The sequence below is a fragment of the Centruroides vittatus genome, unplaced genomic scaffold (assembly GCF_030686945.1).
Source record: "Centruroides vittatus isolate TY-2023 unplaced genomic scaffold, ASM3068694v2 contig_221, whole genome shotgun sequence".
Lineage (NCBI taxonomy): Eukaryota > Metazoa > Arthropoda > Arachnida > Scorpiones > Buthidae > Centruroides > Centruroides vittatus.
The window spans coordinates 1722500-1737190 of record NW_027121377.1 but is presented as its reverse complement, the minus strand read 5'-3'; the positions used below and the strand labels follow the sequence as shown (position 1 = coordinate 1737190).

At 29.8% G+C, this 14691-nt stretch overlaps 1 protein-coding gene across 1 annotated transcript in view; it reads right to left on the bottom strand.

Moving 5' to 3' along the window:
• The window catches only part of LOC136970908 (glutamate receptor ionotropic, delta-2-like), a 60733-nt gene extending 46808 nt beyond the window's left edge, over positions 1–13925 (bottom strand). Inside the window, exons 1-3 of the mRNA XM_067265413.1 lie at positions 13911–13925; positions 11679–11768; positions 11499–11596 (exon numbers count right to left, since the gene is read on the bottom strand). Of these exons, the coding sequence (XP_067121514.1) occupies positions 11499–11596; positions 11679–11768; positions 13911–13925 (203 nt within the window). The remainder of the gene's footprint in view (positions 1–11498; positions 11597–11678; positions 11769–13910) is intronic.
• Positions 13926–14691: the final 766 nt, after the last annotated feature.

Genomic DNA, 14691 nt, shown 5'->3' with positions numbered 1-14691 from the left:
CATATCATTTTTACAGTTGAACACGTTTACATAGAAAAAGAATCGGAATTTTCTCTGAATTAACGATTCCGATTAGTCCCTATTTCCTGTCGTTGCTCTGCAATCGATTTCTTTTGTAGATCAGTTCCAGGAAAAAAAGAAAGAAAGAAAGAAAAAACAGTTTTCGGTATTCATCGACTGAAATGTAAAGTGAAAGTTTTATTACCTGGTTTGACATTCGTAAACATTACAAATCGTGTGTTTTTCGATTCTACTCATAACCTGAAAGTCGCTGATGGCGATAATGCGATGTATCACTCTTAATTATGCCATGTAAAATAATTATTTTCATTCTATTTCAAAACATCGTCAGATTGCTTCTAATATTTTAACCCTTACATTACAAGGCTTCTCTCGAAATCATGCTCAGAAAATGTATAGCTTGTGGTTATTTATGAAAATTATTAAAAATTTTAAAAAGTTTGTATATTTATATTTTAAATATGTCGAAAATAGTCCCTGAATGGCATCTTTCCCACTGGATAAACAACTTTATAGAGCAGCGTTTCTTAACCTGGGTGTCACGGTGATATTAAAGGGGTCGTGAAACAATAATAAAATCAATTTATGAGAAAAAAAACATTTATTATAAACTTATAAACATTTTCTTGCAATAAGTACACATGCAAAAAAAAAGAAATTAATATGATGGTTGGATTTGTTTTTCATTTCATAATTTTTCCATTCGTGGAACTACGTTAGAAACATATAAAAGCAAATTGTTTTCGAATGATAAAAGACGATTCCTGTATTTAGGTTTTTGGCGAACCATAGACAAAAAACCCTTTTCACAGAGATAAGACACGGTAAAAGAAATTAATATTTTCAATGCTTCTGTGACTAAATTTCCATATTCATGTCGACAAGCAAGCCAAAACGTATTTAAATATCCGCATGTAAATTGCAGTTGTCGCGTTTCGATGAGCTTGTCATGAATCTCAACTGGTAACTTAGCATCGGCAACAAAATTTTCACTAAACAAATTTGGTACCCATCTCTTGGAGAAATCATTTTTATCTTCCGGGAAATACTCCATCAACTGAGTTTTTAGCTCACCAAATGCATCTTCATGCAATCCAAACTGTGGTGAATAATAGTGTCTTGCTCATTCAAATTTTTCTCAATATAATCCGAAGTGAGTGGGAACATATCGAAATTTTTGCTTTGAAGGCAAATAATCCAGATATCAAGCTTCTTAATGAACGCATAAACTTTGTATGTCACCAATAAAACGTTTTTATCACGTCGTTGTAAATTTACATTCAACTCGTTTAAATGCGAAAATACATCAGCTAAGTAAGCCAACAACAACATAGACTCATCATTCTGTAAAAACAATTAGAATGACGTTTGTTTATGCTGGAAAAATATTAATTTATCTCGCAATTCCAATACCCGGGTTAACACTTTCCCTCGCGATAACCATCTAACTTCTGTATAAAAAAAGAGATTTTTTTTTATTTTTTCGCACATTTCCTCGCATAGTTTAGCAAACAGCCTGTTCTGTAACAGTCGGCTTTTAATAAAATTAGCCAACTTTACAGCTTCACAAAGAATTCGATTAAAATTTTCCGGCATATTTCTTGTGACAAGAGCAAGTCTACGAAGGAAGTAGTGCGTCCATTCCGCCCTTCGTATAAGACGATCTCTTAATATTTTCTTTAATGCACTGTTTTTCCTGTTATTGCCTTTGCATCATGACTACATACTGCAATACATTTTGTCCAATCTGTGTTAGTATAGTTTCTCGTAGCATCATAAAAAACATCAAAAAGACATTGTCCTGTTGCATCACCCGGTACTGTTTTGTAAAACAACACATTTTCTTTGATTGATGTGTCCCTATCGCATTCATACCTCACAAAATATAAGAACTGAGACATGTTTGATACATCTGTGGATTCATCAAATTGAATACAAAAAAATAACTCAAACTCACTTGATGAATTCTTGAATCGCGAACATCGGCAGCCATGTCATCGATTCGCCTTGATGTTGTGTCGTTAGAATGCGAAATGTTTTTAAATTTTTTTGCTTCTTCCACACCTATTAAAACACTGACCATATCAATTGCAGCAGGCAATGTGAGGTTTTCGGCGATTGTTTGGGGTTGGACATCTTAGCTACTTATAATGCTACAAGATAAAATGCTTTGACTACACTTTTCAATCAACTAGAAGTTTGATTTCTCAAGATATGCAATTTTCATTCAATAAATTACAAAAGATTGTTTTCATGAGCCAGATGTTTAGTTTTCAAGTGTCGGACTAAATTTGATGGCTTCGTGCTTTCATTGGAGAGAACTTGAGAGCAAACGACGCACTGTGGCTTTCCATCCAATGAGGCAAAACTATAATTAAAATAACAGTCATTGTGCAACCTTGTCTTTTTACCAACTGATTCACTGGATTCACCGACTCGCTTCGTTTTTCCGCGAGTTTATCCATTTCGCATTAGTGGTTAAAATTTTAAAAAATTCAGTTTCACGGTTGACTGCGCACTTAAATAAAAGCACCAGATGCACGCTTTGCATTCGAAACTTAACTGAAGTGGTGCAATCGCCAGTACCTCTTTTATACTAGTGACAGAACGACTTGTTCAACTGCATCCGTATGCATGTTTGGATGTGTCGGAACGCAAACATGCTTTCACAGCAAGTATTATAGAAGGAGATGTAATTATAAAAAAGGGGTTAAGATAAACGACGTTTAATTAAACGTAAACAGTTCTAAAAAAACTGATTCTTAAATGTTAAGGACAACATTCTGTTCAATACAATTAAACAATAAACACATCTGACAGGGAAAGAAGGTTTTGTTTACAGAGTAATAAGACACTTAGTATTAACAGTGGTGAGTGGGTGGAAGCCATCTACCTAAAAATAGATCTAAAAATTATTTACTAGACAATTTTTTGATTAGAACGTGTCATACATTATATCGAATGGAAATTTAAAGGTAGATCTAAAAATTATTTACTAGACAATTTTTTGATTAGAACGTGTCATACATTATATCGAATGGAAATTTAAAAATAGATTTAAAAATTATTTACTAGACAATTTTTTGATTAGAACGTGTCATACATTATATCGAATGGAAATTTAAAGGTAGATCTAAAAATTATTTACTAGACAATTTTTTGATTAGAACGTGTCATACATTATATCGAATGGAAATTTAAAGGTAGATCTAAAAATTATTTACTAGACAATTTTTTGATTAGAACGTGTCATACATTATATCGAATGGAAATTTAAAAATAGATCTAAAAATTATTTACTAGACAATTTTTTGATTAGAACGTGTCATACATTATATCGAATGGAAATTTAAAGGTAGATCTAAAAATTATTTACTAGACAATTTTTTGATTAGAACGTGTCATACATTATATCGAATGGAAATTTAAAGGTAGATCTAAAAATTATTTACTAGACAATTTTTTGATTAGAACGTGTCATACATTATATCGAATGGAAATTTAAAAATAGATCTAAAAATTATTTACTAGACAATTTTTTGATTAGAACGTGTCATACATTATATCGAATGGAAATTTAAAAATAGATCTAAAAATTATTTACTAGACAATTTTTTGATTAGAACGTGTCATACATTATATCGAATGGAAATTTAAAAATAGATCTAAAAATTATTTACTAGACAATTTTTTGATTAGAACGTGTCATACATTATATCGAATGGAAATTTAAAAATAGATCTAAAAATTATTTACTAGACAATTTTTTGATTAGAACGTGTCATACATTATATCGAATGGAAATTTAAAGGTAGATCTAAAAATTATTTACTAGACAATTTTTTGATTAGAACGTGTCATACATTATATCGAATGGAAATTTAAAGGTAGATCTAAAAATTATTTACTAGACAATTTTTTGATTAGAATGTGTCATGCATGTTATCCGATGGAAATTGCAATCTTTGTGATTAGAATGTGTCATACATGTTATCCTATGAGAATTATGTGATTCGTATGTTTCATTTGACTACTTCTTACATTTTTCGTAAAGCCTCATTACAGTAATATAGGCCTAAATTATTTTATCAAGTATCATCTGAAACAACCTACCGATCGACACCGTTTAATACGAAAATTTATAATAGAAAAATAAATTGTCAAAATCGTAAATGGTTAACATTTTGTGAAGAAAATAACAAGTTTTACTGTTCGATCTGCTTAGCATATGGACGACAATATATTTTTTAAAGGTTTTAGCAATTGGCATTATGTTCATCAGTATGTCGAAAGCTGTGAGAAAAGAAAATTTTCTGACGAAAATGCTCTTCGCTATTTCATGCGCACGAAAAAACTGTTCAAGCATTACACAATTGAAATCTATAGGAAATGAAAAAATACTTTTTAATCGTAATTTTGTTAAACGAATAATTGGTATTATCAAATTGATTGGCAAAAGACGGTGAAGTTATAGAAGCAAACGAAATAAAGGTTTTTATACATTGGTCCATGATAACATAGATCGCACAAACTTTTTAGAAATGATATTACTTTTGGACAAACATGATGATATTTTGAAGAAGTTAAAAAGTTGGAAAATTGTATTAAGGAAAGTAAAAAAAAAAATTTCCAGTCAAATTTAGATAAGAGAATACAAGAACGTGGAAACTTGTTACATTCTTATTAAAATCTGCTGTAAACTACACACTTAATGCAACATCGAAACTAACTAAAAACATAGTTTCGAAAAAAATAAATAATGCTGGAATGTATAGTATTTAGATTGACACCCCATAAGATATAAGTGTTCAAGATCAATGCGCAATCTTAGTGAGATACGTAAATAAATAAATAAATGAAAAACTTTTAGTCATTGTCACTACGGAATCATCAACAGGCGAAGCTTTTTAAAAAATTATAACAGAAATACTAGGAAAAAATAATTTTGATATTACCAGATGTATCGGAGATTCTACTGATGGTGCTAGTTATATGCAGGGGAAATATCGTGGATTTTCTGCACACATGATAGAAGCTATCCCGGAGCATGTTCATGTATGGTGCTATGCCCACGTTTTGAATTTCGTTATTTCTGACATTACTCAGTCATCAATTACTGTAACTACATTATTTAGTCTATTAAATTTAATAGCAATTTTCATTCGAAATTGTACATTCGAATGAATGTTTGGATTTGTTTTAATAAAGATACTAAACGTAAAAAATTAAATACGATAAGAGAAACGCGATGGTAGATCAAAGATGTAGTCTTGAAGAAAGTGTTTGGTAATTTTGCTAATCTTAAATATGGCTTATGTGTTGAATTAATATTAACATTACAGTATTTTGCTACATCAATAAACATTCAACCAAGCATATGAATAAAAGCAAAACTTTTTTTAGATTGCTTAATAAAATAGGAAACAATTTTAACAGCTGAACTTTTCTTACAAATATTTGATATTACAACACCGATTTCAAATTATTTTCAAGAAAGAAGCATAGATTTCATCAAAGCTCATCGTATTGTTATGAATGCGATCAAATTATTAAAGGATATATCGCAAAAATTTAACGTTGTAAAGAACTCTGCTTATGTGTTTGTTAATTACGTAAATAATAAACTGGATGAAATGCAATATGATGTCAAAGTTGAACATACATTTCCGGATATTACAATAAGCAAAAGAGAGCAAATGGACAGTGGAGAAACTACGGACGAACTGGAAAGAAATTCATTCAAGAAGTATGAAGTAATTACAATTACATACTAGATACTGCAATTCAAAGCATGAAAAATTGTTTTACAAAAAACCAATTACTTTATAACGACTTCGCATGTTTAGATCCAAAAAAGTTTTCTAAAAATATTCCTGAAAATGCATTTCAAAAATTAGGCAGTACTTTAATACAGTTTAATTCAGAACAAACTCAACACAATATTATTTCAGAATTGTAACATTTTAAATTGTCATGGAATATTTTAAAGGAAATTGTTAGTAAAACTTTTATAAAATTAAACGAAAATGAACATAATCAAGTACTGATGATCAAGTAGAAAACGATAAAGATTCGATTTCATCCTCTTACTGCAAAGCTTGCAAAAATCGCCCTATTTTTTGTTATAATATAGTATTCAGATATAACATGTTAAGTGGTTCTTATTTTATACTTGGTCAAGCATACAAATATTTACTATCTATGTCTATAACACAAGTGTCCTGTGAACGGAGGTTTTCTACGTTAAAATTCATTAAAATCAGAAAAACATCAAGTATCTCCTGACTCGATGACATCCTGAATGAAGACATCCGAAAGATCATGAGAGTGGCCCCTATATCTGAAAAGATGCAAGAAGCAAGACTCACATGGTATGGCCATGTCATGCGTAGTGATGAACACTCAGTAGCAAAGACAGCATTACAACTCAGCCCACCTGGACGGCGACCCCGAGGGCGTTCCAAAATGAGGTGGATGAATCGACTACAAGATGACATGAGGAGGGTAAACGTCACTCCGTAAGACGCATTGGACCGTAACAAATGGAGAAGGGCATGCAAGAAAGCGGACCTTGCATAGGACTTCAATGCTAGGAAGAAGAAGAACATAGTCAATGATTGATTTCCACTGCCTAGTATGTCGAGTCCAAGTATATTTATGAATATCTTTATGTTTAAAATAACCATTATTTACTTTAAAGTGATTCGTATTACAAAAGTCTATTCATCTTTTTTCACTGTCATTCGTTACATTTTCTCCGAATTGTCCAATAATTTTATTTTCCAATGATCCTGTTTTTGCGTTGAAATCACCAAATACATTATTTCTCTTGTCTCTCCGATTTCAATTATCACCTCATAAAACTTGTTGTAGAACGAATCCTTACATTCGTGGGTTTCATCCTCTTTCGGTACATAAATTCCAATGATAGTGATTTATCTTCCAAAAATATTTAGATTAACTTTTATTATTCTTTAATCTATTGTTTCAAAGTTGGTTATATTTCTCTTAAATTTCTTTTTTATTATCATGGATACACTGTATTTTTCTTCTTTTTTTGGCACGCCAAGTAAATACCTCGTATATACACAATCTTCCAGTTTTTACATTCTCGACTCTTTCTTTTTTATTTCTGTTAAGATCACGAAGTCAATTTTCATTTTTTTTTTTATTTCTTTACCTATCACTTCTACTGTTGATCTGTTCCCTTTGATGGTTCATGCAAAATTCATTGTCCGTTTACTTTGCCTAATTTGTTTATATGTAATTCATCCGGTTTCATTTACCTGGAGCTTTCTGTCGCAGTGTGATTTTTTAAAAAAGAGATAGGGTGCAGGCCTATCGCCTATATGAAAAAACTGTTTCTTATTCTAACATTTAGTATTCGAACTTGATACCATACTGTTCTTGCTGTACGAAATTTGTTCGTATAGCAAGAGAAGTAAGGTTTATTTATCATAATGTGCCCAATTTTCATGGCTTAGAGAAATTATCTATTTATTATTTTTAGACCTTTGATTAAAAAATTAGCTTTTTAAAAGTTAACTTATTTTAAACACTAATTTTATGTTTACTTACCTGGTTTGCAACTTGTCCTATAATTCCGTACCAGTTACCACTTTTATTTTTATATCCTACGGCTCTTTCCAACGGATGAACTATCAAATAACTATTTAAATATCACAATTTATGATTTCATGCCCCTTATAATTTATATTTAGTTAAAATAATTTTAAAAATTAATATAAAGATGTTTACGTAATGTAAAAAATAAAAATTTTAGTATTAGTAAATCAAACCAATACTTTTAGAACAGGAGTATACATATATCCATTCAAAAGAGTATTTAAAAATATGCCGAAATAAATATATATTTAAATGACATAATTGTGAAAAATGCAGCTTTTGTAGTTAAATTCTGACATGCAGGATAATGAAATGTATATTAATTATACAATTTGACTAAAATATTCACGAGTATCAAATTTGCTTAATTTCTCGTAGTCACATTGTATTTTTCAACAGCTTTAAGTAGCTTTAATTTCTGTATAATTTGTTGTTTTTTCATTTAGAGATGCATGTCTATTCTCTCTTCTATTGCACTTCTCTTTTTGTGTAGATTCCACTGTAAGAAATCTCTACAAATAACAGCCAACATAGTGTCATTTGCAAACATCATGTAGTTCCATATGATACGTATTCCGTATTTATATGTTTTTATACATTAATTATTCTATGAAATATATATGAAATCAACTTAAATCGTTCAGATGACAGTACTTTCGCTGGAGCATTTTATTACTTTTCAATGTTTTTAATGTAAGACCATAATACTTTATATAAGCATACGTTATATGCACTATATGTAAACATTTTCTAATGCTCATTTTAATTCACTCATTTTTAAAATGTACTGACGTAAACTAAACATTTTTTGTTGTATCATTGAAAGAATCATGTACAAATCCTGTGTAAATTTTAAAATAACTTTTTTATGTTTGTCTCTAGAAAAATATGGAGAACATTTTACTTCGTCAACAATGATGATTCAATTCTGTTTTTCTTTAATTTCAATTTTCAATTTTCTTTAATTTCAGCTATAATTTTCTTTTTTACTTTTTCTTTTTATACATATCTAACACAATAATTTTAGTTTAAATTTCTGCATTAAAATATCAGAATTTAACTATTTTAACAACAATAGTTGTATTTTGTAAAAAGTATATTTGTGCTATTGCTTTTCTCAGTCTTAGATTATCTTCTGAAATACAGCAATCTTCCTCATATCACGATACTCGACATATGAGAAGAGTGAATAACGATAACAACTAGCATTACAATATTATTTTCCTGTAGTAAAACGATTTTCCATTGCTGTTAGATTTGTCATTCAACAGATTTTTAAAGATAGATACTTTTATTTTGCTTTCCAGCTTTCATGTATAGCCTACACATCAAGAGATTGTAGTAGAAGCTTGCTGAATTTGACCAAGAGTCTTTGCAAATCTACATGTTTTCAGACTGCCTGAATCTAAAAAACAGGGAAAAAAAGTCCGTTGATAGGTATGTATGTTTGAATGTCTGTGTGTGCTATGTGTGTTTGCTCCTATTTCGTTTAATATAACAGGACGTGTAAAGATTGAGCAAAGAAATTTAGCACGATAGCTTGAACAGAGGGGATTGATACTATTACGTTTTGTTAATATTGATTAGGGTTGCGCTCAGTGAAGATTTTACTGGTTAGTATTTAGGGTTTTTTCTGAATCCTATCTATACCTACAAAATTAAGGGTTTTGGTATTTATAACAATTGAAAATATAAAAAATTTTATGACAAAGTATCATAACAGACGATGTCATTCGCAGTATTAATTATTTAATATGATTAATATTATAAAAGTGATTTTTAATAAAATTTCATAACTGCAATAAAAGTTATGCACTTCTTTGCTAGATTTTTAAAGTTTAGTCTTATTTGCTACTTTTGTATGTGTTACACCGTAAATTGCTTGGAAGAGTGTTAACTTGGAATAATGAATTTTATTGCTAATTATAATTATCATTATACGTGGATTGTTCAAAAGTTCCCGAACTTTTTTAATAGCGCACTCCAGTTAAATATTTTTTAATTCGCTGAAAGGCGTGTCCGCGAAAACCTCCCGAGTAACCTCCTTCAATACGTTTCTTGATATTTTGTTTTGGTGATACGTTACGGCCGTTTATGTGAAGGAACGTTTATGTGGAGTGTTACGGCGAAAAATCAGATCTACAGAAATGAGCTCTATGAGAGAGCAGCATTGTAGTGTGAAATTTAGTGTGAAACTCAGGAAATCCTTCACAGAAACTACCCACGGGTGTGTGAAACATCCCCAGTCCCAAAAGCGCTCGATAAATTTCCTCAAATATTACGGTGATGTTAATTGTTTTTTCGATGCAAAAAGGGTTGTGCATCACAAATATCTACCCACAGGCCAGACAGTTAACACGGAGGACTACCTGGAAGTTACGAAACGCCTAAAAAAGAGAATCAGGAGAAAACGGCTCGACCATCAGATGAGTACCGAGTGGTTTTTTCATCACAACAACGCGCCGGCCCATTTTTCCCTCAGAACTCGTGAGTTTTTTGCCAAAAACAAGACCTCTGTGCTTCCCCACCCACCATACTTACCTGACCTGGCACCTTGCGACGTTTTCTCTTCCCCAAACTAAAAAACACGCTCAAAGAAATGATTTTCCATCATTCTAAAGATAAGGAAAAAACACCGGAGGAGCTTACGAGCATTCTGGAAAAAGCGTTTTAGAACTGTTGCAAAAAGTAGAAACACCATTGGGATAAGTGTATACGTTGGGAAGAAGACTACTTTGAAGGGAACCTTGACAAATAAATTGTATGTAAAATATTTTTTTCTTTTTTTGCAATAAATAAAGTTCGGGAACTTTTTGTACAACCCCCGTAATATAAAATCTAGGAATAACAACTTTAAAACATTTTTTCAACTTTTTAATGTAATTTTACTCTATGAGCCAGATTCGCTTTATTACTAATATTTCTAAATTTATCTTGTTTATTGTCATTATTTTTATTAGAAGACACTGTGATTCCGTACGTTGTTTTGCAGTTCTGTAATATCAATGGTCTGTTGTTTTTTTAATGAACCAATGCAATACGTTTTTTTTTTTTCTGTTTACAAAAATTTAATATTTTGTATTTGTATATCGCTTCCGTTGTATTAATTTTTATGGTCACTCTATTCTTGACTTCATTGTACAACAGATATGTGTGGTTTCATTGTTATTGCAAATTTCTTATAGTTGGGTAAATTATTCTTATTTAAGTAAACTGCTCGATTTAGCCATATACACGCATTAATTTTTTATTGTTTTTTTATCCATCTTGCCTAAGGTTTTTTGATCAACTAATGTTCCTCATGTTAACCATTACTGTTTCCCCGGATGTGAGATACGCATAGAGTGGAATTGTAATTTTTCCTGTAGAATGGGTTATAGGAAACATTCTTGTCTCTCTGAATAGTTGTCAAAAACTGATGAATTTATTTAACTGACTATACAAACAAAAGTATGAACTTTTATTGCATTTATTAATTTTCTAATAGTTTTTTCATTAAGTAATGTTGGCATTTAAATGCTCTAAGTAATTTTTTTTGGTAACATCCCTTATGTGCTTAAGTGTTAAAGTATTCTATCATTGATTAGTTGTTGTTTCTGATGTTTAAAGCAAAATCAGAACGATGAATAACATTTATAATAAAAATCTGCGTTATTATAATTCATTAACAATTTATATAAATTATATAACAATTTTTAATGTTTTTAATTATTTTAAAACTACATGAATACAATATTTTCTACGATTAAAAGTAACAGTAAAATATATGAAAAGGCGAGTCTATGTACTATTAAAGTTCTATGAGTAAATGAAATATACTTTCCGGAGACTGATATGAAAATGCCACTTACCTAAATTTTAGTTTTTCTTGAATAACTTTAAAAAGTGGAAATAACTTTCCACCTGTTATTTGATTTTTAGTTTCATCGTATGTCATAAATAGTGAATCCTGAGAAATAAGAGCATAAGGTTATTTATAAGCTATTTTATTACTTTTATGTTTTACTTATACAGTAACAAAATTTCTTTACCACGGTTCCAGCAACTCTCCACACATATGAATCGTTGGACACTTCTAATTTAAAATACTTATTATTACGAATCAATATTATTGTTAAATGCTGTTAAATTTGATCATATTTTTAGTTTTATTCTTTAGTTATTTTAATATTTAATTTTACATTTTAGATTTTAGGGTATTGTTTATAAAATATCATTTCAGTTTTTCGTATATAAAATAAAAAATCTAGAAGCATATCAAAAGTTGTAGATGTAAGGAAATATTTTGATTGTTAATTTCTTTATGAGTGTAAGGTGAATGTTTATGGTAAGGAAGATGCTTAAGTTCATCCTGATGTTCATTAAACCATTTGCAAACATTTCTGACAGATGCTTACAGCAATGCAACCTTACAATCATCGAAGCGTACAAATTCTATTTGAATCTAGCAAAACTTTCAACTATTTTGACAAATGTTTTACCGATTCTGAAAAAGTATCCAACATGTGGACCTGAAAATAATATTCCAAAAATGCATTTTAAATACAAATGTAAAAACTAATAAAATACATTTTTCGAAAACTTTTCCTGTCTTGTTTTATTTAATAATAAAAATTATTGATTGTAAATAATATTTTAAGTTCATTAACCTAAAACGTGTTTATCAGCGAAGAAACAAAAAAAGCAGTTGTGTCATAAATAAATTATATAAAGTCGGTTACATCATATAACATTATATTAATCAGATACCTAATCTTTATTTTTTTAAATATAATTAATAAATTTATACACTTATGTTTTTTGTATAATATCAATTAATAAACCATAAAAAGTTATTTATAAATTGATGTAAATGTTCTTTTCTTATTTCAATAAAAGAGAAGTTGTTGTCATTTATTTAAACAAAACATACACTGTGTACATATAGTGTAAAAAAATAGATACATTGTGAAATAACGAGTAGCACATTTCGATTCGTGACAGATGTCTATCAGTACTGATTACTTGTTATTTCTTTTAAAATCTAAATAATAATTTTTCGACAGATCACACTGATCAGAAAATAAACGTTTGTTTTTATGATTAAATTTAAAGTTCTCAGCATTAAGGTGTGTTTGTTTTACGATTTAAAAGAGTCTGAATGGGAATAGAAGAGTTATATAAATATTAGTTCTCTTATATAAATATTAAAATATAAAATTTAAATATATGTTAGTTTTTAATATATATATATATATATTAACTGAGAAACTCTTGTTGATATCACGTGGAAAAATATATCCGAAGGGGCATCAAAAAAGGGTGTAGTTTTGAGGTGCATGCGAGATTCTGGAATACAAAATATCCTACAAACGGTCGATTGAAATTAGAGTTATGCCAGAATCCATCGCATTTTGCCTCTACTGGATGTCTTTCCTTCAACAAAGTGACAGACTATGGAATAAAAGTTATAAACTGTTAAACTTTTGCAAAATTATCCCAGAGGCTGTCTATACTACTTCTGTTATATCCATTTTGACAGTTCATGAAGTTTTCACAATACTTAAATTTGAAATTTATCATTATTAATTTATGAATAAGTTATTCGTTTGGAAATAAGCATATTTGAAGAAATGAAAAGTATTAACACACATAAAATAAACTTTTTATAACAATTGATATTATTGTAATCAAATTAGTATTATAAACTAACTTCAATTTAGTTTGTGTAAGTTCAGACCTATTTTTTCATTTCCATTTTCGTTTTGGTTGGCATCCCAGCAGATTTTTATTTAATTATTTAAATCAATAAAACCCTTATAATTGTCTCTCAGAGCAGAGGACAACGGAAAAGTCAAATGATGGAAAGATGATGAAGTAAAAAATTCCACCTCTTTTTTTCTCTTACCCACTTGCAATACTCTGATAGAGAAAACCGATCAAATATCCCTCCTAATTAACAATCATATTGATGTTCGGATTCATTTTACAACCTTAGTCAGAAGATTTGATTATTAATGATAGGAAGCTGTCAAATAAATGGAATTATGAGGTAAGACAAGTCACAATTACGGCTAGAAAGTATCCATAATTCTGCCAAATTGTCTGGTTCCTGACAGCACGTATCTGCCTAACCAGGACAGAGCTTGCAGTTAGAGCACGTTAAATGAGTCACCTGACTTTTTTCCTTGCCAAAGGAAAGTTAAGAGTGGCTTGATCTTTAGCCTTGGGGAAGATACTCTCCTATAAGCCATAGACCATGGCTAATCTGTCAACCCTCTCACCTTGCCCACTCTCATCATTAGTCTCTCTGCCAAGATGATCCCAAAGCATTTTGCAGATTTCACAAGAAAAACTCACTACAGACATCACTCCATACTCTGACACATAAAGGAAGGGTGACTATTCACCACCTGTACTGACACTGATCCTGGTACATTTTTTGCCAGCAAGATCTGGAACCATTGGTCTACATGCAGTATTATGCAATTATTATAAACTTCGAAATTAGGTTAGATTTTGCCTATAAGGAAATACTTACTTGCGAGAACTATCTGTTTTGTTACTGGTAAACGAAACTCATGTTAATTTAATGTTATGTAGCCTTGCTATGTAAATTTGTTACGTTTGTGTCTGTAATCTCTAATCTGTATTTTCTTATTTGTTGTTTATAAATTGTGTTAACTTTATCAGAATGCCTGTATATTTATTGGGAAGAATAAATTTTTTAACACAAAATATTATAACATAATACCGACTCAATCCAGTATATTTCAAATATAAAATATTTGAAATTTGTGAAAATAAAAATGACATTTGGTTTTTTTCAAATATATTTCAAATATAAAATATATTTTGATTTTAAATTTTATTCGTATTTGAAATATATACTTTATTTATATAGGGTAACGTTGCCCAAGTCATACCCTTAAAACCCCTTCTCAGATATCACAGAATATATAAGTAAACACATGCTTATGTGTATCATTGGAAACCTTTGTAAAGCCTGCTTTTATCTATTGCAAAAAAATTAAATAGTCTGCACACATTTTCTTCAAACTCATA